At 38.8% G+C, this 26,162-nt stretch overlaps 2 protein-coding genes across 4 annotated transcripts; both read left to right on the forward strand.

Annotated features, from left to right (window-relative positions):
• The first annotated feature begins 755 nt into the window (after positions 1-755).
• mta2 (metastasis associated 1 family, member 2) lies at positions 756-19,728 on the forward strand. Of its 3 annotated transcripts, XR_014029704.1 has the most exons (19): positions 756-1,214; positions 7,982-8,049; positions 9,018-9,111; positions 11,574-11,691; positions 11,836-11,899; positions 13,077-13,194; positions 13,387-13,489; positions 13,597-13,696; positions 13,919-14,107; positions 14,208-14,282; positions 14,370-14,428; positions 15,132-15,232; positions 15,345-15,484; positions 15,721-15,949; positions 16,062-16,151; positions 17,370-17,488; positions 17,573-17,715; positions 17,788-18,554; positions 19,249-19,482. XR_014029704.1 is itself a non-coding variant. In XM_081359408.1 (18 exons), the coding sequence occupies exons 1-18, from the start codon at positions 1,187-1,189 to the stop codon at positions 17,939-17,941; spliced, it is 1,992 nt and encodes a 663-aa protein (XP_081215534.1). In that variant the 5' UTR covers positions 756-1,186; the 3' UTR covers positions 17,942-19,728. The 3 variants fall into 3 exon arrangements, 2 of the variants coding, with proteins under 2 accessions (XP_081215534.1, XP_081215535.1); XM_081359408.1 differs by having other exon boundaries at positions 17,788-19,728; XM_081359409.1 differs by having other exon boundaries at positions 17,573-17,659; positions 17,788-19,717.
• Positions 19,729-23,967: 4,239 nt separating this feature from the next.
• On the forward strand, positions 23,968-26,161 carry cth1 (cysteine three histidine 1). The gene is made up of 2 exons (XM_081352372.1): positions 23,968-24,286; positions 24,867-26,161. The coding sequence occupies exons 1-2, from the start codon at positions 24,278-24,280 to the stop codon at positions 25,791-25,793; spliced, it is 936 nt and encodes a 311-aa protein (XP_081208498.1). The 5' UTR covers positions 23,968-24,277; the 3' UTR covers positions 25,794-26,161.
• The last annotated feature ends 1 nt before the right edge of the window (position 26,162 follows it).

Below are 26,162 nucleotides of genomic sequence, written 5' to 3' on the forward strand. Positions count from 1 at the left end.
CCTTGTGTTCTCAGATGAACATTACTGTAGTTTGAGAGACTTGCTATACCGTACAAACAAATGTGTGCCATCAAATCTAGAAAAATACATTTTCAGTATAAATTTAATGTATTAAACCTTTTATAGATGTCAGTGTGTTTCTTCCTTCAGCTGGTAGGAAACGGTTGAATAAATAAACTCTTTATTAATATCCTCAGATCCATTAATATAATTAATAACTACGCAAAAATAAATGTGTTATTCTTGTTTATTGCTAGAAAATAAAGAGTGATTGCAGGGATCTTTGTATGGAGAATATATATATATATATATATATATATATATATATATATATATATATATATATATATATATATATATATTATGTGAGTGTGTGTGTGTAATTTATTGTAACTCACCCTTATACTGTTAATATGATGTTTTCCATTTAAGCCCTCTATATATATATATTATAGATCTGAAAAGTGTATATATATAGTGTTATATAGTATTTTGATACCCTTATATTATTTTAACTACTGCTGTAACAGTATGTGTCGTTCATACATATTAATTCGTGTACATAAAATTCGTAATAATAATAAATCATTTTGATAATCAATTTGATATATCAAGTGATACAAGTCTCGCCACATAAGCTCGGTGCCCCAATGTGCTTCTTGGAAACATTACATTTAAAAAAAGCGGGAGCTCAAGTTTCTGTCTTACTGGAGTTTGCCGAATTCTAAATGACGTTCGCTTCCGAAGATGACGTTGGAGAAGGGGTGCGCGCGCGCTCGTGTATGTGTGTGTGAAACAGAGCGGAGGTGAAGAAGAGGAGGATGAAGCAGGGAGCGGAGGATGGGAGGAAGAGTGGAGTGAGAGAGAGAGAAAGAGAGAGATAGGCTGGCTATCAAGGGCTCGTGTGAAGTGTGAATGTCTGAGAGGGGCTTCGATGGGAGTTTTATCGCAGCGCCGAAACAAAGACGCGATTTTTTTACCATCCGGAGAAACATTGTAGCGGAAACTTTAAACTTTTACCCGCCAGAGCGGCAGCGCCGTGCCGGGTCCCGGCTTTGTCTCGCGACGGGGGGAAGTACGCCAGCACACGCGAGGATCAAAAGAACCAGCACCAGTTTTGGATACACGTTTTGTCTACACGACGAGGGAATCCGTGATTATTGTGTTTGTTTAGGAGAGTGAGAGAATGGCGGCCAACATGTACCGAGTTGGAGGTGAGTATTATTGTTGAGGCTAACACTAGCAGCAGGCTCGCGGGGGTTAGCATTAGCATTAGCGCGAGCGGCTGTTTCCGCCTTAGTTACAATGAGCGGAATCCCGTTGCTAAGCGAGCTAGGCTAGTTTCGTTACGGCGGCTTTTGGGTTAACTCAATTTTATTTATTTATATATGTATTAAAGGTCACTTTTAAATTTACTTGGATTTAAAAACTTGCATTGGGTCGCAAACTCTTTCGTAGTTTTGATTTAATTAATTAGCCGCCGCAAGCAAGCAAATGAGCTAATTATGAGGAAACCCGTCCGTTAGTTGATTAACTTATGATGGTTTTTACTCACTTTTTCAAGACTTTCATTCAAGTTTTTGTCGTACACGTTGCCTGGACCGTGCCATTCTGTCAAACTTCTGACAGCTGAATTATATGGAGTGTATGTGGGAGTTTCACAGCACGGGATGCAAGGACTTTCGGTTTTGTTTCCTGTTTGAAAATAAATAGTCAAATAATTGTTCATACTGATATTAGGGGGAAATTTGGACATTTTCAACTTGAACCTAGACTTGGTGTTCGTGAAAAAGAATTCAGAGACGAGAAACGAATAGTTCAGTTTATAAGTGTGAATATAAGTGCATTTATGGATCGCGAATTATTTCTATGATCATGCACGTGCAGAAGATGCTTATGCGATTTGAGCTGATATATAGCATAGTTTCAGTAGTAAATCCAGCTACAGTTTTCAGTATGCAATATATAGCCTACCCATTGTCATCTCTACTGTATGCTGTCATCTATTGTCAGAGATGCTCCTCCTCACTGTATATTGAAATGCATTTTAACGTTACCTTCTAATAATATTGCATGCGCGTTAACGTCATTGACTGGCATTATAGTGCTTTTATTTTCTTAAATCCGGGAATCGACTGTAAATAGGTCACGACAATCAGGCTGTGTTGCTTTAGCAGATGCTGCTGATTGATGCTTTATTGCAGTTGCAGTTTGATCAAGCAGGGTTTGATGGGAAGATCTGGAAGAAAAACTCCGTTATTACACGCTTGTCAAAATGTATTAGAGTTTATCAAGTCTGGGTTCAGAGGAAGGCAAAGTCTGCATCTGCTCACAACATCAGTCATTTAAAATGTTTTATACAATTAAAGGGACAGTTCACCCAAAAATGAAAATTCTGTCATTAATTACTCAACATTCATTCATCTTAGAACACAAAAAAAGATCTTTTTAATGAAATATGAGAGCTTTCTGTTCCTCCATTGACAGCTACGCAACTACCACTATGACGCTTCAAAAAGTTCATAAAGAGATCGTGAAACTAATCCATTTAGTCAAATTTTTCTTAAGAGACTCGATCGCTTTATATGATAAACAGATGTAATTTAGGCATTCATTCACATACATTGATCAGCGAACATAAACAGAAGCTCAGCCGAACATGATGAACTTGATAAATCTCATTGGTTCTTGCAGAAGCTCAAACGTGATGCGTTACACGAGAATGAACCTCATTGGTTCTTGCACATCAAGCAAAACATGCTTGAGCTTCCGCTTACCACAACTGATTTGTGTGTTGATTGATGTTTATGTGTGAATAAAAGCCTAAATTTAGTCTGTTCATCATATAAAGCGATCGAGTCTCTTCAGAAAATTTGGACTAAACCGCTCAATTCATACGGACTAGTCTCTTCGTGAACTTTTTGAAGCATCAAAGTGGTGTTTGAGTAGACTGTCAATGTAGGGACATAAAGCTCTTAGATTTCATAAAAAAAGATCTTCATTTACTTAAATGCATTTTCCTGTGCTGTTTGCTAGTGTTTTGGGAGGTTTACGCAGTCAGGTGCTGCTTTAAGGTCATTGAACTTGACCTTATATTCTGGCCCCAAGCCCTTGCATCCCTACATTTCACCGCTGTGAATCTGAAGCTTTGTGACTTAAATGCTGTCCCAATGCTCTTTATTTCACCCATCTGATCAGAGTGTGTTTAAGCTTCATAGAATACATTAGTGATAGAACAACAGATCAGCCAATATCTGCTGAATAGTGATACACTGATATATTGGCCAGACTGAATTATTTATCAGTTGATATTTGGCCATTTTGAAAAAGTCGGCATCTGACAATAACTCTGTAAGTCTGACAATAAGTCTGATTGGCCGATATCCAAAAGTGTTTAAAGTCTGCATGAAAAGAAATTCCGATTTTCTAAATGCACGTTATTCATCTTATTGTGAACGATTAATCTGTGCATGTTTTATTTTTACTCGTACGTTTTTTAATGAAAATGTTATGTATTATATATATTATATATAATATGTAATGAAAACCTTCAGTGAAACGACAGACTTCTCCAATCATTTAGTCTTTTTAAACCCCGCCCCTTTATTACAATCAACTGCAAACTTGCATTCAAATCTGCCTCCATCCAATCATCAACCATCATTTCTTTTTAGTTAATCCTTTTTTCTTGGATGTACTTCACAAAACGGTACTTCTGGCACATTGCAACTTTATATTCAACCAACAGCCTTGTCAATGAATGGATAATAAACAGTTTCTAATTCTAATCAGTCTTTTTAGTGCATTTTAAATGTGTAAAATAATAATTCATTTCTAAAGTCCTTTACGGTCAATAATTTGAATGCCTATACGGGCGTTATATACCTGGCGACCCTCTTGGACACTGGTGTCTAGATATCATTGATTCGTTGTATTCCTCATTTGTAAGTCGCTTTGAATAAAAGCATCTGACAACTGAGTAAATGTAATGTGAATGGAGATATGTTTATTGACATTGGGCTTTGAGAGATCCATATTGTTTGACCACTAGAATCCATGTTTATATCATCTTAGTCCGGGACACTTGTGCCTCTGAACTCTTGGTTTGAACGTCGCTCTCCTATTATGCAAACATGGCACACTGTTCAGTAGTTAACCAGCAAATGTTACTGTAGCAGTAAGCATGCTAAAGGATAAGGGATTCCTCTCCTAAGTTCAAACAAGGCGAGATGCAACTGCTCTGTTTTTCAGGCTCAGCAAGAGAGAATTGAAGTGTTTCAAACCAGGACTATAATTGAGACGGTTTTGGTTCAGTGAAGCTTTCATTGTTTATCATGGGGTGTTAATTGAGACTTCTAATAAAGATGCAAAGAGGATACTTGTGTAGTGATGCATGCAGGGAGAAAACTCTGGTCATGTGCATGTGGGCAAATGCATATATCAGGTGACATTGTGTGGTCTGGTAAATAAGGATCCTGCTCTATATGAGCACATACTGCCAGACAGATATTTTTATCATATCAAACAACACAGTGACTTCGTTTAGTTAGCTTTTTTCTCTCTCGATTACACTAGTGGTCAAGCAGAATGGAGTTTTTGAATGGGCAATTTTGATACTAGAGCAGAGCCGATGCTTTTATCCAAAGCGACTGACATTGCATTGCATTCAAAGTTATACATTTTATCATTCATGCATTCCCAGGAAATTGAACCCAAGACCTTGATGTTGCTGGCACTATATGCTCTACTGTTTGAGCTAAAGGAATGTAATGACAATAAATGTAATGCATATTAATGATACCAAAAGAGATGCATTAATGCTGAATTGAAATGAACGCTTAGTTTACACTAGAGAGATTGACTCAAATTCACTAAATTATTTGGAAACAGGAATGTTCACTATCCATTCGCAGGACAGATCTTGAAATGTTCAAATGAAGATCGCGATTAACTTAAATTCTTGTTTTTACCCAGCCCTAGTGACAACCAAGTAAGCAATTTGTAAGTTGAAATTTTTCGCCTCAAAATGTGTAAATACTTATAAACCTGATTAATTTTTTTTTCAGCATCTTGACCAGCCCAAGTCATCAAGTAAGGGATAATGTACGTCTATCCGGGTTGTTATCGCAGAATAAACCCAGACAGGGTGATCAGGACTTGCATCAACCTTACACGGCTACTTGCCACTTAAGTAAATAATTAGACATGAAATATTGATCTCAGATTCAGTAACCCGAAAGAGTTATTGTGTTATCTGTTTTCAGCACGATTGACCAATCAGAATCAAGCGTTCCACAGAGCCGTGCAATAACACTGGTTTAGCAGATGTTGTGAGTTTAAAACGGGACTGGATCTGTTTCTCTGACCAATAGCAGAGCAGGGGATTGTTCAGGAAACCTGTTTGAAAACCATCATTTTTGATATTCTGTTTTAGTAATGCTAGTAATGCAGAAATTATGCTTTTCACCTATTGGTTTACTATTTTTGTCCATGTCAGTATCTCCAAGCCTCAGTGGATATTTAGGTGTCTCTGAATACCAGATGCCATGAGCTAACAAAACAACATATCCCTGCTTGAAGAGCAGATGGCTAGACCCTGTTTCTCCTTAAGGGAAATTATTGATCCATGTGGCTCAGTCTCTCTGATTGATGAAGCTCATGAACTTGGGAGAAAGACCTCCATTTTGATTTATCCCTTGTGGCACAGCTTAAGAACATGGCTGAGTAGAGGCGAGAAAAGAAAGCGTTAGTCCGATCAAAGATCAACGTCTACCAAAACGTCCAGAGCTGACCAATTTGGACCAGGAGAGAGAGAGAGAGAGTGATTGCATAACCGAAGCGATGTGTTCAGTGTACAGGCTGTTGACCGTGCCTCATCGGATGTGCTCTCAATATTGACCCATACCATTGCTCATGTCACTTTCTGTATGATTATGGATCTCTTGCAAAAAAACGCAAATTATTAGATTGTTCATGTGTTTAGTTATGGAATCTGTATTTTTCCCCACGTCTATAGATTTGAATAGACGACTTTCCTGTTGGTAGATGAAAGCATTATTCAAATCAACTAGAATATTACATATATGAAAAGGGTTGTGAAGAACTTTGTGAATAACAGTTGTTCCTGTTCGTTGGAGTTGGAAGAATGCACAACATATTGGAACCATATTACTTTACTGATATTATAGACTTTTCTTTCTTTTTTTTATCAATATTGGTCGATATTGGATATTTAATTGTCATGCTCCTTTCTCCTATTTTTCCGTTTGGGTTACATTAGCTACAATCTAACGGGCTTTCTAACTGAAAGTTAAGTTTTGTCCCAAATGACGCACTAGTATACACTATGCTATGTGCTTATGTATTATGTACCCAACCGTATAGTGTATGATTTTTATAAGGTTATTTTGTCATTCAACATTAGAGTCCGAAATAGGGATGGGCATTTTTGTCAATTTCAATCATTGACAGGTCTCAAACGAGTACTAGTAAGTTATCAACCACTTGCTTAACCAACATAAAATAGGCTAGGTGTCGTTTTAAATCTTAGAAGTTGGGCTGTGAATATAAGGAAAATGACCATCACTTTAACAAGTGCTTTTAATTTTTCTTAACTTTTAATTTATGTGCTCTAAAAAATAAACTACTTTATATGAAAATGTGATGTCAAATCATCGTACATTAACAGATAGACTTGTGTCATATATTTTAGACTTGTGTTAAAAAAATACAACAGGCCTATTTGTTTCAGTTAGAGACCAAACTTTGAAAGAGCGCCGCTGATGCATGGGTAAACACTACACATGATGTACTTGGCATTTACACATGCAAGTATTTCTTATGTCCAGTAAAATCACTTGTTTGAGGTTAGTAAATTATGTTTCAAAATAAATGGCTAGCCTACCTAATCCATTGCATGGCTTGAAGACATTAATACATTTAAAATATGTAACTACGGCACGCTCGCTTTTCCTCGTGTGTCTGCTGCACGTGTTTTGCACACCTCAAAACTATGCACTCTAATGATGATTTTTATCATTTAAATTATTGTCGACAATTAATCGATCTTTGATTAATCATTGGCATTCCTAATATATGCACATACATAGTCACTGCTGGGTAGATCAATCACAAATTGTAGTCGTTTACTGATTCCAAATTACATGACAAAAATTTAGTAACGTAATTCATTACACATTACTCTACTTTTAAATTACTTTTGACCTAACTCGTTTATCACGTTGAACTTAATAGGATAGTCTTGTACCATATTGATATATAACGATACAAAGAGAAAGAAAATATAAGTGCATTAAACTTATGTAGGTGTAAATGCAGGGGGTTTAATGAAAAGCTAATGATTAAATAAATAATAATTTAAAAATAAAATGAATAAATAATTTTGAAATTATACAAATTATAATACAAATGTGTTTAAAAGACAAAAGACCTGCCAAAGACATAGCAATACATTGTTAAATGACTTGCTGAGTGATAATTCAAATAATAATTAATGTTCGTCAGGAGCTGATTAGAAATACAATGTTGCATTGTTGAGAAAACGCTTAAAAGTGAAATGAAGTTGTGAAATCCTTTGTGGCCTTTCAATTTTCCATGTAATTATAGCCAACTGACTAGTGGCTGTTCTGTGTGTGCAATTTCACAAAACTAGAAGACTTTTTGAATGTATACAAGCGATATATTTTTATTATATTTTTAGAAAGGAACATTTAAAACCTGAAAAAGGATTAGTGACAATCAAATTCCGAATTATTTATTTTATTGCCATTGTGTGAATAATGTAATTATGAAAAATGTAATCAATAAAAAAGTAACTATAGTTTAATTGCGAAGTATTTGAAAACTTTTGGAATCTGATACGTGTGTGTGTGTGTGTGTGTACACGTGTGTGTATAAATGTCTTTAAGAAATGAAACTCAGTGATGTGTCACTTACAGATGGTTTCTTTTGTCTACTGCAGATTATGTGTATTTTGAAAACTCCTCCAGTAACCCGTATCTGATCCGCCGAATAGAAGAACTCAACAAGGTGAGTTTTGGAACATGTTCCATCTAATCACTTAACGTAATCTTAAAGAAAAAAATAGGCCACTGCTATTGCTTCCTTTTTCTTGATGCATGCAGGTTTTTGTTGTTTCCGTTTGCTTTCATTTGGCCTTAAGCTATTTTTGACCAGCATGACTTGGCCTAGACTCGAGTCAGACTGACTGTGATTGGTTGGGGCTTTTGATGGCTGCCATTCATACATCATCAATCGGCATGTGCATGTGAACATTACACTGTACACGGATGATTGACATATGCCAGCTCTCCGCTAATGCATTGTCACTCATGACAGCGTAACAGACTGTCTCTGTCACCTGCTCCCCTCTGTTGTGCATTGCTAATGCTCAGCCATCATGCTGTTGTCTGCCGATGCACGCTGGGCTGTTTGAGATGAAGACCCAGCCATAAGAGACTTATATAATGCTGAGAATGACACAGGCCTGTTTCCTGGAGCAGGGATTAAAAACACTTTTATGTAACCTCATTTTGAAGGGCTGTGAAGCTCAGCAGGATGGGTAAACTAATGGAAGTGGTGTCTTTGTTCAATATGTATATGTTAGTCAGAATTCAGTTTTGTCTTGAATATTCACAACGCTAACCCACACCATGTTGCATTGAGTAAGATTTCCATATGGAGTGGTTCATTTTCAGTGCTGGAAAATGAGTAGAAATGTAGTTAACAGGACTCACAACTTTTTACTTTAGTGCTTAAATATTGATGCAGTTTCTTGTAAATCATAGGCAGTGTCATTCAATCCCACGTTCAGTCTCACTTAGACTTGATGAAAGTAGTTCCCTCTAAAGTTATACTAACTATGGGTTTTTACAAGTCCATGACATGAATAGCATTTGAGGTACTTATTTCACACATTGTATAGAGAAAATGGCTGTGTATGCTCTTTTTGTATTTAGTCTTTCTCACACTGTTTCTTGCTGCTTGTCTCTACCAAGACTGCCAATGGAAATGTAGAAGCCAAGGTGGTCTGTCTCTTCAGGCGGAGAGATATATCTGCCAACCTCAACACTTTGGCCGATAGCAATGCAAGTGAGTACCCAACTGTTTCAGTCTTCTCTTGAGTTCACGTCTCGTCTTCACACTTAAGATAAAGTGTCACTATGTAGATGTACTATTTGTATTGAAACACCAACAAGGATTTACAGCTTTGACGGGCACACTGGGAGCCGATTTTAAGGCACCAAAGAGGATCAATCCAATGTATAAATTAAGACAGACTTGCATATTATATAGCCATGAATTTTATACATTTTATGTCTTCAATCTGAATGGAGAAGCAAATCCCTAAATCCCTGATCTTCCTATGAATTTTGTTGACCATATTACTTTATAATTTTATGACCTATAATGTCACCATGAAATCAAAATAGACTATTCTTTTCTTTTTCTGAAGTGCACCAGCATGAATCAGGACAATAATGGCTACCTTTCACTCGCGTGAGATTGCTGCAATTAGCAAACGACAATGATCCAGTCAATTCCCAATGGAAAAAATCAAGTCCCACCTTACATTTTCTTTACAAAAAAAAAAAATCAAGTCCCACCTTTACATTTTCTGCAGGTGTACATGCCAACAAGTCGAAAACAGAAGGACTTAGCAGAAGGACACCAATCTATACAGGCAAAATAAACTAGATCACTTCCATTATAATTAGGGATGGACAAGATGGTTAACTAGTCACCCAACAGAAACAGAAAGACTTAGCAGAAGGGTTATCAGCACATCCATTGGTTGGAGGACTGGTGGTTTTGTGCAAAAAAAAAAAAGGTTATTGATATTTATCCTTCTATTTTGTTGAGTAACTGTCAGTTGCCCTATTGAAATTACTTGTGCTCTTGGATTCATTTCATGCTATTGTTAGTCTATGCACACATACAGGTAAAATCTACAGGTCTTTGGCCAACGCATCGCACAATGAGTAAACTCAACATCTGAAAATGTATGGAAACTGATGCCCTCTGTTACGCTCTGTCTAGTGGTTTTTGAACACTATCACATCCTATGCGAGTGCGCTCTGTGTAAAGCATCTGATAAGGTCTGTAGTTGTCAGTTTGCTGAAATGAAGCCGCCTTAGTGACGTATGTGGCCGACAAATACGCCCTCGGGAGGATACAGCCTTCGAAATGAGACGCTGCTAATATCTACTTTTGCACATCCCTAAATGTACATTCATTATATCACAGCTGCAGGCATCCCACATGTTTGATAAAGATGCTTCATCTCACCTACATGCATGCTGCAGTGGTTCATTTTTATGTAAATTCAGTGTACGACGTGAACTGCCGTAAACCAGTTGTAATTATGTCAGTGCAGTGCATTAACCTATCCATTCCAGAGTAGGGTCAAGTTTGGGTCGAGAAGGTTATTGCATTGACATGGGCAGTTAGTGTTCAAATCCTTTGCGGTCATGAGAGGTCAGTGTCAGCTTGGCTGCCCGTTTAATACTGAACGAATCCTCCTCTTTGTGTTGTGGCCGTCTACTGCCCTGTTACACAAGATCAGGGCTCTCATTTACATCACCACCTCGTCTCTCTACCTTCTGCCCATCTTCCTCCTCCCCCCACCCCACCCCTCCTGAATGGGCTCCTCTGTGCTTATCCTCAGCTGCCATCCGCCCTGTGCTCTTGGAACAAAAGAGCCTTCATGGGACCCACCGGGCCATGGCACTCAAAGGGTTAACACTAGGTTAACACTGTCTGGCTAGTGTCTTTGTCAAATAGTGAAAGTGTTATTAAATGCATGTATGTGTGCGCGTGCATTTGGCTCTGAGGCTGTGCGTGTATGATGGATTTGTCGTATGTGTCTTGAGCGCTTGTCTGCTTGTATGTGTGTGTGTGTGTGTGTGTGTGAAAGAGAGCTTGTGGCATTTTTTTTTTTTTTTTTTTTTTTTAAATGCGTACTTGTGCATGGGGGGGGTTGTTGCTCAATGGGGGGATGGGCGCCTCAGGTTTGTTGCACAGGGTTTCCCAGTAAAGCTGGCAGGGACGCATTGGCCAAGGGGAGAGAAAGGAGGGGGCAGGGCCACCGGGGTGGCAGGAGGGGTTAATGGAAAGGGGTGTGGTCTGATATCCCGCCCTTTTCATTGACAGGGTTTCCTTTGGCTCCGTGCAGGGGTGGAGTCTGGTCAGATCGTCTGATAAAGTCCTGCCAGGTCTCCTCATCTTAATACGAGTATCTATTTAAGAAATATCTCTATCGCCATTGTAAATCTGTGGCAAAAGAAATGTTTTTAAAATGCATTCAAGTCATTTTGAGTTGACCTGCAATTATAATGGTTTGCTTCCCTTATAAGTCAACAGATCTCATGAAGGATATTCAATTTACTTGTTTCTGAATGAGTGTGAAATTGATTTCAACCATTACTAATAACCCAAAGTGATGTGTAAATTTAAGATTTGGTCTGTGTGTGTGTTCTGAAAGGGAGCTGGTTCACATCAGACCTAATTGAGGCCATTAGCATCACACTCATGTTTGTGTGTGTGTATTTTAGGAGACTTTGAAGAGGAGTCCAAGCAGCCTTCAACCTCAGAACAGCAGAAACACCAGCTTAAGCACAGAGAACTGTTCCTGTCTCGACAGTTTGAGTCTCTACCGGCCACGCACATACGGTAAATACACTCACGCCGTTTACAGACACAAACATCTCAGGATTGAATCATATGATCCCATCAGAGCCCAGACTCTGGCTCCATATGTAAGGTATTTGATTTGTGTTGATAGTCCTGTTTATACTGTGTATTGTTTTTATGCAGAGGAAAATGCAACGTCACACTTTTGAATGAGACTGATGTTTTAACTGGCTACTTAGAGAGAGAGGTAAGTGTCCACCTGCGGTACAAGAGCACTCACTGTGTAGTTTTTCATGGAGTGTCACAAAGCTACCACAAGCCATAGTTTAGAGACAGGCCAAAACATGACAAACCTGTTAGAGTGACTCACAAAATCTGTCAAAAGTAGGCATGCTCATAATTAGCTGGTTAACCGTTAACCGACAGTATGAATTTTCGACTGATTAACACTATCTAAATAAGTGATTTAATTCGGTCGGAATGCAATGATACGATGTCCTGCCTGTCAGTGTATGTATTTCCATATCTCTGCGCACCTGCTCACGTTAATTATTGCTTTCAAAGCTAGCTTGGTATTGCTAGCCTCTCTAAAATTGCCCACCCCACCTTTAATTAAGTAACTGAAATATATTTTGCGTTTGCATTTTTATTCCTTTTATATACGGTTTCATTCTAAGCGCTGCTTCTGTGTGATGTGACGATGTGTAAATCCATATATTCTGTTGTTTATGCTGCTATTTGCGCATGTAAACCTAAACCCCTCCTGGAAAACAAATTTTGTTATTTTTAATGGGTCACAGACACATTCTAATTTAGTTCTAATTTAATTCTAATTTAACAATCTTGTCTGTAAATGGTTAATGATCGGTTAATGAGCTTTGTCGTTAGGGAAAAAATTTTTAAATTAACATCCCATCCATAATTAAAAATTATTATTATTATTATTATTATTATTATTAAACGGTCTGTCATCTTTTCACCTTTTTGCTAACTTTTTTTATGTTTATTACAAAAATAATTTATATATGTTCACAACCTTTTCGGTTGCAAACAAAATCCTGACTTTTCAGCAGTGTCACATGATCCTACAGAAATCATTCTAATGCTGATTTGGTGCTCAAGAAACAACGTAATATTAATATTTTTGTGGAAACAGTGATACATTTAGGATTATTTAAATGAATAGAAAATATTTTATAACATTCTAAATGTTTTCTTTCACTTTTGATCAATTTAATGTTTCAGTGATGATAAAGTATTTAGAATCTTTCACTGATCCCAAACTTTTGAATGGTCATTTTTTTCTTCTTCTTGATGTTAGATATTTTCTCTTTTTTACATCAAAGTGAGCACCTTTTGTTGGATTAACATGAGGCAAGTGCATCAAGTGTTTGTGTTGTCTAACGTGCGTGTTTGTTCTGCAGGACTGTTTCTTCTACTCTCTGGTGTTTGACCCGGTGCAGAAGACCCTGTTGGCTGACCAAGGGGAGATCAGAGTGGGATCCAAATACCAGGCAGAGATCCCTGACAAACTGGCTGAAGGTCAGAAGCTTTTAAATGTCTCTACGCCTCGGTATTACTAAAACATGGTCCTCTTGATGTTGAAAACTTGACATGGTTCTTATTACAATATTGTATTAATACTTCAAGTCCTTGATTTTTTTCAGAACACATTTTAGGAAAAGTTTCTTGTTGGATGTTGAAGGTCTAATTCAATGTTTTCCATCTCATCAGTTGAATTAGACAGTCGAGTGCAGGAGAAGCTTGAGACAAAGGTTTGGGATCCTGATAACCAGCTGAAGGATCCGCAGATAGACCAATTCCTGGTAGTGGCACGGTTAGTATTTCCCTTCTTTTCTTTTTTTTTTTGGACTGACCATTTTTGCTTCTTGAAAAGGTTATTGTGCAGTTGCATGATTTGAATTGTTTTTATGTTCATTTTAGGGCTGTTGGTACATTTGCACGTGCACTAGACTGCAGCAGTTCAATCCGCCAACCGAGTCTGCACATGAGCGCAGCGGCTGCATCTAGAGACATCACACTGGTGAGAGAATAGATGCATTCAATCTCTCTCTTCCTTAACTACTCATAAAAGTGCATTCCTCATTCATTCACTCACACTGTTGGGGTTGTGTAGGGTTTTCAACAAGCCTGTTTGGTACAGAGAACCTTGAAATTTTACTGGTGTTAGTACCGACTACTGAAATTTTGGTACAGTGAAAAACCTACATCTGACATTGATTCACACTGTCCTGTCTGTCCGTAGTTCCACGCCATGGACACTCTGCAGAAGAACGGCTACGACCTGGCCAAGGCCATGTCCACGCTGGTGCCGCAGGGTGGCCCGGTGCTGTGCAGGGACGAGATGGAGGAGTGGAGCGCTTCAGAAGCCATGCTGTTCGAGGAGGCTCTGGAGAAATACGGCAAAGACTTCAATGACATTCGCCAAGACTTTGTGAGTTTACAACACCATAATTGACCATTTGCTCTCACACAAACTGCACTATTTGGGAAAGTTCAAGCAATTTTAATGTACATTTGTTGTTGAACTGCAGTTGCCCTGGAAGTCATTAGCTAGTGTGGTCCAATTCTACTACATGTGGAAGACTACTGACCGTTACATTCAGCAGGTAAGAAGCTTTGCATGCTTTTAAAATCAACTTTTCTTCATGCATATGAATGTGTATCTGAATCAAGTTAATTGTTTTACCCACCAGAAAAGACTAAAGGCAGCTGAGGCTGACAGCAAGCTGAAGCAGGTGTACATCCCCACCTAGTGAGTATTTAGTGTCACTGCACTTCTAAATATAAAGGGTACTTTACAAATATATGGCACAAATCGTTAGTATTCTTTTTCATTGATAAATGCACAAATCCCTTGTAATTTAGAGAGAGACTCTGTAATGTTTTGAAATAAGTATCTTATGCTCATCTAGGCTGCATTCATTTGAACAAAAATACAGTGAAATAAATGTTTTTTAAAATGCAATTTATTCCTGTGATACAAAGCTGAATTTTCAGCATCATTACTCCAGTCTTCAGTGTCATATGATCCTTCTGAAATCATTCTAATATGATGATTTGGTGCTCATGAAATATTTTTTTATTACTATCAATATTTTGAAAAATATTGTGCTGCTTAATATTTATGTAAAAACAGTGATACTTTTTTTCAGGATTATTTGATGAATAGAAAGTTCAAAAGATTTTTTGTAACCATGTCGAAGTCTTCACTGTCACTCTTGATTAATTAAATGCATTCTTGCTGAATAAAAGTATGAATTTCTTATTGTTGAACATAACATTAGCATAGCATGAAAAGTAGCTATTTATGTTACCTAATCTGGTGTACAGTTTGAAAAAAATAATTATTTAAGATTTCTTTTTTTTTTGCTGTATGAAACCATCAACTTAGACTCTTTCCTGTAGTATGTTGGTGTCTGCTTTTTGAGAATCTAAAATTTTGTTTTCTCCTTCAGCACCAAGCCCAACCCCAATCAGATCATGGCCCCTGGAAATAAACCTGGCATAAATGGTGCCACAGGCTACCAGAAAGGCCTCAGTTGTGAAAGCTGCCATAGTGAGTGAACTCAAGTCACTGTACACATCCATGGCTTCTATTTAGATACAGGCTCAGACATCCTGTATATTAAAATGAGTGTATTCATCAATTGTGCTTGTTACTCCTCCAGCTGCCCAGTCTCAGCAGTGGTATGCATGGGGCCCTCCCAACATGCAGTGCAGACTCTGTGCCTCCTGTTGGATTTACTGGAAGAAGTATGGCGGTCTTAAGACCCCCACTCAACTAGAGGGCGCCACAAGAACTGGCTCAGTATGTGAATCCTGAATACTCTTCATGTACCTATTGACAATGATTACTGTATTTTAAAAATATTGGGGTTTAATGCTTACAAAAATCAAAAGTGGAAATATTTTGTAAGTTTCATTGATCATCTTGCTGGCTAGTTTATTTCAGGCCAAACATTTTAAAGAGACTGTTTTTTAATACTAAATGGAAAACAGAAAATTACCAAACCAAACGATGAGCATGATGTATCTTTCCAATAGGATGCAGCTCCACGTGGTCACATGACCCGCCAGGAGGTACAGGGCATGTCCCCGTTCACCAGCAGTGCAGGAAGAGCCAAACTTCTGGCAAAAAATCGGCAGACCTTCATCCTGCAGACCACCAAACTCACTCGAATCGCCCGTCGGGTGTGCCAGGACATCCTGCAGTCCCGCCGAGCAGCCCGTCGCCCCTACGCTTCCATTAACTCCAATGCTGTCAAAGCAGAGTGTGAGCAAACATTTGTTGTTGTTGTTGTTGCTTTCTTCACCGGGGGATTTTTAAAAAAGGTTTATTGCTTTTATCTCCAGATTCTTTTTGACTGCCTCTTTTTCTCTTTTAGGTATGATAAGACTTCCTAAAGCAGCAAAGAGTGCTATGAAGAACCGCACTATTCCTCGACCGTCCCTCATCAATATAGTTAAAGAATTGGGTATGGCTTTAGCATTACATCAAAACCAAAATAGTGATATAAAAGCGTTGTTTTAACAAATTTAATTACACACATCACCTTTAAAGAGTTAGATCCCCCAAAAATGAAAATTGTTCAATTACTCACCCTCATGTCATTTCAAACCCGTAAGACTTGCATTCATTATTGGAACACTAATGAATATATTTTAATGAAATCTGAGAGCTTTCTGTCCCTCCATTGACAGCTACGCAACTACCATATTAACGCTTCAAAAAGATCATAAAGAGATCATAAAACTAACTAATCCATGACTTGAGCAATTTAGTCCAAATTTTCTGAAGAGACTCGACCACTTTATATGATGAACAGATTGAATTTAGGCTGTTATTTAAATATAAACATTGATCAACTCGCAAATCAGTTGTGGTAAACAGAAGCTCAAGCATGTTTGCTTGACGTGCGAGAACCAATGAGGTTCATTCTCGTGTTACGCAGCACGATTGAGCTTCTGCGAGTTTTGTTCTCGCGCATCAAGCAAGTACAGTTGAAGTTCTATTTATCTATCTATATGTGAATAACCAACGCATTCTCATCCTTGGGCGTCATATACTGACGCTTTTGACATTTCGTCGACATCGAACGCACATGGCACCCTTTAGCGTCAATATGAGACGCACAGAGCTTTGTTCGGTTATGGGTAGGTTTAGGTCTGGGGTAGGGTTAGGGTTAGACCGCTAGGAGGCGCCTTCTGGCCCATATCTATCTGCGTCTCATATTGACGCTAAAGGGTGCCATGTGCGTTCGATGTAGACGAAATGTCAAAAGCGTCAATATATGACGCCCTAGGATGAGAACGGGCTGGAATAACAGCCTAAATTCAGTCTGTTCATCATATAAAGCTATCAAGTCTCTTCAGAAAATCCAGACTAACCCGCTCGATTCATATGGATTAGTTTCACAATCTCTTTATGAACTTTTTGAAGCGTTAATGTGGTAGTTGCAGAAATCAGACAGATTTATTAAAAATATTTTCATTTGTGTTTCAAAAAATGAATGAAAGTCTTGCGTGTTTGGAACGACATGAGGGTGAGTAACTGATGACAGAAGTTTCATTTTTGGGTGAACTATCCCTTTAATGGTGGGAAAATTAGACATGAAAGTGAATTAGTTTCTTGAAAATTTTTTACTTGTGACTTCATGTTTGAATATTAAGGGTTATTATGCTCTTTTCTTTAGCTATTCAAGCCCCTTTGAAACTCAAAGCACCTCGAGGTGCTCCAACACCAATCAACCGTAACCAGGTCAACCAGCCTCGAAGCGCATCCGCCCTACTGGGCAAGAGGCCCTTCGACAACGTGAGTATTCCTTACAAATATACATGAACCTTCTCACAGGTAGAAAACAGTGTACATAGATCTAAGCGCTCTCATTGGCTACAGGCTGGAGGTCATTCTTTCTCCACCAACGGAAGGCCGTTCGCATCGGGAATGAGAGCAGCCAACCAGTCAGTCATTAAGAGGCAGAAGGTCAGTCAAGGAGATGCTCCAAATCCTGTGGTGTTTGTGGCTACGAAAGACACCAGGTATGTTTCAGAAACATCTTAATGTCATGCTTTGCTTTTACCTGGGACTAATTCCAAGTGTGTGTTTCACAGAGCCCTGAGGAAACACCTCACTCAGGCAGAAATGAGGCGGGCGGCCAGAAAACCACACCTTCCGGTCAGAGTCAAACTTCCCGTGCCACCCCGGCCACTTCCCGTACCCATCTTACCTTCCAGCACCAGTGAGCCAATTGTGTTGGAGGACTGAGCGATGTTCCAGTAGACCACATCCATTGCCAGAGCATGTTAAACCCACCAATCATCAGCTGTTCTTCATTCCTCATCTTCTGTTGTCCCCCCAGAATCACACATGCACAACCACGCTCACGGGAAAATGACGTACCGCATACTCTTACACCAGCATACACCAGAATTCATAGCGTTTTACTCCCAGTGTTAAAGTTTAAGGGTTCGATGCCCCTGCTGTCCCGTTGCTTTTTTTTTATTGCAAATTCTTTTAACTGTGTAATTTAAAAGTGAATCATGTTCATTCTAAGATGGTGTTAAAGCACACTTTATTTTTCTCCAGTTCTGTCATTATTTGTATAAATATTAACAAGATTTTTCGAGAGTTTGATTCTTGTGTGTATGGAAAGTGGGATTTAAATGTGTGAGGGAGTATGTGGTCTTTTTACCATCATTTTCTTAATTTCTTAGGTCGCTTGTGTTAAAAACAAAAATCACCCTTTTTCATGCTAAATAGACAAATAAATGATTGCGCTGCTCCTTTTATTTCAGCCTTTCAGGCCTAGCTGGATTGTGAAAAGACGGAAGGCATTACAGCAAAAGTATTACTCGCTATACGACGGATCTGCGGTTGGGTGGGTGTTTATTGATAGCGACCTGGTTTTTCAGACAAGATCGTTTATTGTGATTACGGATCCAAAAATCCTGCAGTGTAGCTACTCCAGTCAGTGATATTTGAAGGTCTTGTAGGATTCTAGCTGAAAAGCTGGTCTTAGAATGAAAACACATTTTTGATGATTTAAAAAAGGCTTCGGGCTTCAGTAAAGTGTTGAAGGTGTTCATGAATGTAAGGCGAATCTAGGTTTGAGGTGGTCTCTAATAGGAAGTCGGATGTTGCAGTCAGTTTGGCCTGTTTTGTACCTCAATAATTGAGCTTTTTCCATAAACGACTTGAACAAAGCCATAAATATTTGTTTTCCACTTCTGCTCTTTTTTCCAAACATGTTAACGCACTAGCATTTGTGTTATAATGGTCTTGTGGGCTACTGGGAAGCTAATTATAGCAATTGTAGATAATGAGAGAGGGAAAAGATGTTTTTGAGTTTTTCTAGTAATGACTCGATATAGGCTGATGTTGATTCATCCCCCTCCCCCCCCCCACACACACCCTTATGATTTTTTTTTTTTTTTTTTTGTAAACTTGAAAAAGTTAGAAGAGCGGTTTTGAGTTTTCCTTGTCATGGTTCAACTATAGGGTAATATTGATGCATATTTCCGCCTTATGATTAAGCTTTTTTTCTTGTCATTTCTTTTGTTTTTGTTTTTTAGCTGAACGGTTGGGCATTTTGACAGATTTCCTGGCTTGCTGAGGTTCATCAACACAAAATTTCATTGTAAATTGTCCCCCCCCCCCCCCCATTAGGGGTTTTGTAATGTTTCTTAAACAAATGGAGCGTGCACTGCACACTAAAGACACAAATAAATGTTAACCTGTCCCCTTTTAAGTGTCACCAGTTTTTTATGAAGAGGGTTTGTGACCCTACAATATTTTGGCAAAGCGTGAAAAAAAAAAAAAAAATACATGTTAACATTGATCTTCATAATGGGAAAGAGTTGGGGAGGGAAGACTGGTTGATTTTAGGGTTTGATTCAAGGGGGTGAAGGATTTCAGTTCTGTCAAATCAATGACAAGTTTCTTTCAACTCACAACTCAAACTTTTTTTTAATATTCCAGTGTCTCTGTATCCTTTAATGTATCTTGTGATAAGAAAATAAAGATTTTTTTGTTTGTGGTCCTAAACAGGCAAATTTTCATCTTTTTTTAGAGCAATTACATGGGTATTGATTTATTTGCACTTGCAGCAGACGTTATTCATCGTAGACGCCATATTTATTCGCGAACGAAAACGAGGCTGTGGATAGTCTATACACAAGCGGGTATAAACCCGTGGTTATGTGCAACAAACATCGTATTCTGTAAAACCGGTCGCAATGCTTCTGGTCCATGTCTTTTAGGCTACGTCTACATTAATCCGGATACATTTGAAAACGGCGTTTTCGTTTATAAACGCTCTGCGTCCACACTAGCGTTTTCGGACGTTTCAGTGTGGATGAGCATAGATATATACACACATGTATATATATTTGATATCTAAATGTTTTTTTTTTCCTCACTTACATTCGGATATTAAAATCCATAGATGCCGCCATCTGCTCATACTGCCGTTACACATTTTTCGACAAGATGATGCGATAAGATCAGGTTTCCATTTAAATTTTCGCCTAATATCCCACGAAAAATGTATTCTCTTAAAATATGCGTAAACCAAGTAACACAGTAGCCTAATGTGATTGAAATCAAATAAGTAAACTAAATACACGAATTTATAGTAAACTTTAATTACTGAGATCATTAGAGAATCGACAATAGGCCTAATAACAAGGTCTGCTGCTCGTAATTCTGATTCTAACTACAAGAAACATCTCTTGCTACATCATCGAACAGCGCTCTTGCAGAATCTTTGGAGTTCAGTGGTAATCTGAGAAAGAGAATCGCCGAGCAGTAACGCGATTCTGATTCTGAGCAAAGTCTGAACACTGCTGGGGAAAGTTACTTTTAAAAAGTAATGCGTTACAATATTGCGTTACTCCCTAAAACAGTAGCCTACAGAGGGCGCTGCTCAAACAAACCTTTCAGCTGTGCTGCCATTCTGGACTGCAGGAGAATACGACGTAGGAGAAGAAAGTTCAACTGTTACTTAAACAATAAAACCAAAAAAAAAAAAAAAAAAAACACAAATGTGATGTTTAACTAAAGTCATTTTTGCTTATTGCTATGGTTGAATTATTCACAAACGTATTGCTATGTTTTCATGAATTGGATCATGAAAGGTCAGCAGCAAAGACATTGGTTAAAAAAGTTAGATGAAATACATAAAGTATATTTGTGTAATTTAACATTTTATTGCTGGTTTGCATAATATTCTGAGTTTGCATTTCACTGTTTTTATTTTGAGGAAAACCGAATTTGTTTTTGTGCAAGTGAGATGAGTAAATGCCTGCTCACATTTAGTCTAGAACTATAATAACAATCAATCATGTTAAGTAAGTAACTTAGATATTTTGTTGTAAATGTAAAAAAGTAATGCCTTACTTTACTCATTACTTAGATATCTGAATATGTATTGCATTACACCCAACACCGTCTATGAACACTACAGACGACAGTCCATATATTCAGCGTGTAGAGATGCATTCGGTTATAGACACTCTGTACAGACAGTCACACAGTGTGTGTATCAGAAACAGTTTTACAACTGTACATCTGACATTATCAGATAGGCCTACAGTTTGACAACATCTGACAGCACCAAAGACATTATGACTGCATTAGACATCATGTCCACAGAAAACAGAGATGTGTAGCTGAAGTTTGACATCAACAGCAGCATCTCACAGAAGAAGATGGTGTCTGAAGGTCTGAGTGAGCCAGCAGGGGGCAGCAGTGGCAATGACTGCTTCTGGAACCACTGAGAACACCAGCCCACCGGGTGAATGTCAACTATCAAGTGACTACAGAGCTTTCAGTCTTACTAAACCATTTCCCTCAAAGCATTTTCAAACTGAAGCATCTCATATGCAAATGTAGAGTGCACTGGACACCTGTCACTGAGGTCTGGCCCAATGTCTCCATAGGAAATGAGTAAATCTACAACATACTGTATGACATGTAATACCAAACCCTGTGAGAGTAATAATGCAATCCTATGAACAGGAATCAAAACACAATGCAGTAGTTTTTCTGTCACTATCAGAAGCATACAAGTAATGTCTACAAGGAAAGGTCGACACATGGGCAAAATATTAGCAAGACATGAACATAATTTACTATGGTGGGCTGGCAATGGAGAACATAGGTTTGAAGTCAGCAAGGACTTATTCCCACCAGCTTCAGAAATCATCCACTGAGTAAGAGCAAGAGCGGACACACACACATACACATTTATTATATATTATTTATCCAAACGTCACATCTGTGAATTTGTTTTGAGTGTCTTTGTTTTTATTTCCCCAGATAAGGTGTTAGTGCGCTGCATGGAGAATGTCAGCCACTCTGCCACAATTTGTCTGGCATATCTGATGATCCATATTGTTTGAGGATCCCTTTGACCACATGTGACAGACAAGAGATGGGTCAGGACCAACAGGGACTTGAAGAAGCTGATCATCCTTAATTCAAACCTCTTGACGTAGTGGAAACAGGGCCGGTTATACATTTTGAATTTTGAAAATTTATGTTGGAGCCTCAACATTTTTTACCAAGGCACGTTTATAAAAGCTTAAATGCCCTAATTTGAACTAAGGCCTAATCCTGGTTTAGTCTAAGCCCTGTCTGTGAAACCCAGCCTATATTACTTAAACTTTAACTAAGGTAAAATATAATTATCTAAAGAATGAAAGGTCATCTGGACCATGTCTTATTCCTTTATTAAGCATGCTATCATGGCCCTGACCTTGTAGAGAGGCACTCTTCTGCTTTCTTCTTTGTTTTTTTGAAGCAAAGTCTTCAATAACGGCTTCATAAGAAATCTGCTTCTCTGTTAATGTTGAAAAGCAAGTCCATTCCTAATTCATTGTGGAGCGAAGGTAATTTTTTACAAGCTTCAATTTTGAGAAATATTCCCCCGCGTCCCAATGGTCATACTAGCCATCTTAAATAGTATGTGAGATTACAATAAGTGTGTCTCAAAGCATAGTATGTTGAAACGAGTATGCCAAAAGTCCTCGGATGGTCTACTATTTCTAGTATTTCCAAAGTGTGGATGCGTACTCACTATAATGGCTTATATTGCCCACAACCCATTACGCTTTGGGGGATCTAGAACTACAAACATGAATAAAAAGTGTTAAAAACTACAAACATGGTCAGGTCTCTCCCAGGTCCGAACAGTCCTAATAGGCTTTATGCCCAGCTCCACTACTTCCTGAACTTCAGCCAGCTCCTTTGTTTCCTGTCTGCCATTATTGGACAAACTGATTAATCCAGGTGTGTCTGATTATTGTTACTGAGGTCAGGCACACCTGGATTAATCAGTTTGTCCAATAATGGCAGACAGGAAACAAAGGAGCTGGCTAAAGTTCAGGAAGTAGTGGAGCTGGGCATAAAGCCTATTCAGAATCTCGAGTAACAAATTAAGAAGACAAAACCAATACAGGAGAAACAAATATTTAAAGTAACGGTGTGTCTGCTATGCACAAATACTGGTTTGAAATTAGCAAGCTTCTTTCAAGCTGCAAAAATGAAAGGGTGTCTGCGGGCCTACAGTCGGTTCAATTTGTTTGTACGATTTTGTAACTTTTAATGATCTAAACGATGTAACGTTGAAAATGCATATTTCCACAAAAACAAAAAAACATTCCTGTGACAAAACTGTGGAAAATGTGCTGTGAGAATTAAACATGGTCTATCACTGAATGAACTGTAGCCTACTGTATGAAAAATAAAGATATACATCACAGCCTCTATTTGCTTAGCTGATTTAAAATCTTTAACAGCTAGGTTTATTAATGGGTGGTCAAGCAACAAATTATGATTTAAGGCCACAGGCTCATCCATTCAGTCGAAGTTTTCAATTTGAAAAATATTCTATTTAACTATTATAGAAAATTGTTTTTTTTTAATGTTTTTATTTTCAAATATCTCCTATTAAGTTTATCTTTTATTGTTTCCTTTTCGAATCAGTTGCTCGATTGCTTATTGTGTGCGGACTGGAGTAAACGTACATCCTCATCTAAAGCCTCACAATAAACATAACACAAAGACTGACAGACAAACGCTCAATTAACAGCTCGAGGTGTGATGCGGTGTTTGATACAGGATGGGCCTGCGTGTATATTCAGAGTTTGCTCTTTGAAGTCGACTAACAAGCTCCTTGTCAAATGTTTATTCCAGGAAATCCTACAAGGCAGCGGCGATATCCCAAATTTGATCAAATTCAAAACACCCGCACGCAGCAGACAAAAGCATCATCGCTTCCAAATTAGATTGACGGCCGCTTTGGTCAAACCTGATTGGCTGATTCGAATGTTCACGCTTCACAGCTGATTCACATTTTAAATGGCACGCGGGAACGGAATCCGGCTTTAAAACCAAAGGCCGAACATTTGTCGCTACGTGGTACTTGCCAGTCACAGGGTTTAGTCCGCGTCTTCCACCTGGAATAAAGCAAGGAGTCGAGTGTTTGTCCGGAGTTCAGTCAGGTGTTTTGGTTGCGTTAACGTTATTTTTTTAACGATACTGCCCTCGTTTTATTGAGCTGCCGTTGAGTTGTGTAAAGCAGTCCAAAAACGCACAGCAATGTTTGAGGTAAGTTGTTTATTTTTGTCTTGCTTTAAGATTAATGCATGGCTCCACTTCTTTTGATCTATTATTAAAATGTCTTTCACATAACAAAATGCTGTGAGTAACTGTAATGGGAGTCACTAAAATGATTATTACGACTTCTAGTTAAAATGTGGTAACCCTATGGTGGTAACACTTTTATTTAATGGTCCCCTCTGAACATTTGTTGATTATGTAACTTTACAACTACATGTCAACTAACTCTTATTAGAGTATTAGTAAACTGTTAACTCTTGTGATGCTCCTACAACAGACTCTACTGACTATAAGAAACTTTTGTAACTACATGTCAACTTATTTTAACCCTACCAGCCTACTAATATTCTATTAACACTAATGAGAGTTGGTAGACCTGTTGGTGCAACGTTACTTGTTTACTAGGTGTTAACCAAATGTTAAAATGACTAATAAAAATAAATGTACTGTGGTTTCTAGGCAGTGGTGAAGTGTTTATTAATATGATGACTGAATGTTTGCTATGCTTCCAGTCAATGGTGAAATTATAATTTGAAACTCTAAAAATAATTCTTTCCTCTCATTCTAGACCAGTCAAGATGACCTGTTTCTGTTCCCTACTGAAGGCCTGAATGAGGCTTTCTTCCCTGAAACAGAGGGTCTAGGGCAAGGGAGCTTGTCCCTTGCCGAGGCTTTGCTTCCCCTGGTTGAGTCTCCGTCATCCCCTCCGATGACCCCCTGGCTCTGCTCCACTCGCTACAAGACCGAACTGTGCAGCCGCTATGCTGAGACGGGTACCTGCAAGTATGCCGAACGCTGCCAGTTTGCCCACGGCCTTCACGATCTCCACGTACCCTCCCGCCATCCCAAGTACAAAACCGAGCTGTGTCGTACCTACCACACCGCCGGCTACTGCGTTTATGGCACGCGTTGTCTGTTTGTGCACAACCTTAGAGAGCAAAGGGCCGTCCGTCCCCGGCGCAGGAATGTACCGTGCCGTACCTATCGTGCGTTCGGGGTTTGCCCTTTCGGCACCAGATGCCATTTCCTTCATGTCGAGGGTGGCTCTGAATCAGACGGTGGGGAGGAAGAGCGAACCTGGCCGTCTCCATCACAATCCCAAGAGTGGAAGCCTCGCGGTGCCCTCTGTCGCACCTTTAGCGCTTTTGGTTTCTGTCTGTATGGCACCCGTTGCCGGTTCCAACATGGGCTTCCCAATACAATCAAAGGCGTCAACTTGAACCGCACATCCTGGCCTCATCAGATGCCCAATGGAGGATCCATTTCGCCAGTCTCGGACATGTGTTCGTCTCCATCTCCGCCTCCATCCGCTTTGGCCTCGCCGGTGTTCCCCGACGGCTCTGGTCCGATCACGCCACCGTCAGTGGAAGTGGTGGCCAACAATGCGTTCACCTTCAGCAGCCAACATCTGAATGACCTGCTGCTACCTCTGGCCCTCAGGCTCCAGATGTTGGAGAAGGCTACCAATGCCGGTCCTCAAGATGCTCTAGTGTGAATCCTGTGGTGGGATCCCAGAAGTTAACCGCTATAAACTTTTAACTGTGACTGTACTGTGCCAAATTTATATTTAACTTGTTTTTATTAGTAAGTGTACAGTCTTTTTGCCACTTGTTTTTAACTGCTTTTGAGACTGATTCAAGTGTTTGCTTTATCTTAATTCAAGTCTGTCTTGTACTTCAGAGGCCACTTATTTTTGACAGACTGAACTAAGCCTGTAATTGGGACTTTATTTTACTGGTGTGTGTATGTATATATGACTGATTTGACTATGAATGTTTTAAGTAAATGATTTTTAAACTAAATGACCTAAGTTATTTTAGTAATGTCAGCATCTTTGGATCTCAATAAAATTTCCTAAAAGGAT

The sequence above is a fragment of the Scardinius erythrophthalmus genome (assembly GCF_964197995.2).
Source record: "Scardinius erythrophthalmus genome assembly, chromosome: 2".
Classification (NCBI taxonomy): domain Eukaryota; kingdom Metazoa; phylum Chordata; class Actinopteri; order Cypriniformes; family Leuciscidae; genus Scardinius; species Scardinius erythrophthalmus.

Bases quoted from the DNA above. Each gene is read 5' to 3' on its own strand.
- mta2 (XM_081359408.1), top strand. From the start codon at position 1,187: ATGGCGGCCAACATGTACCGAGTTGGAG. The intron at 8,050-9,017 runs GTGAGTTTTGGA...GTCTCTACCAAG, and splicing joins GAATAGAAGAACTCAACAAG to ACTGCCAATGGAAATGTAGA. The intron at 16,152-17,369 runs GTATGGCTTTAG...TCTTTTCTTTAG, and splicing joins CAATATAGTTAAAGAATTGG to CTATTCAAGCCCCTTTGAAA.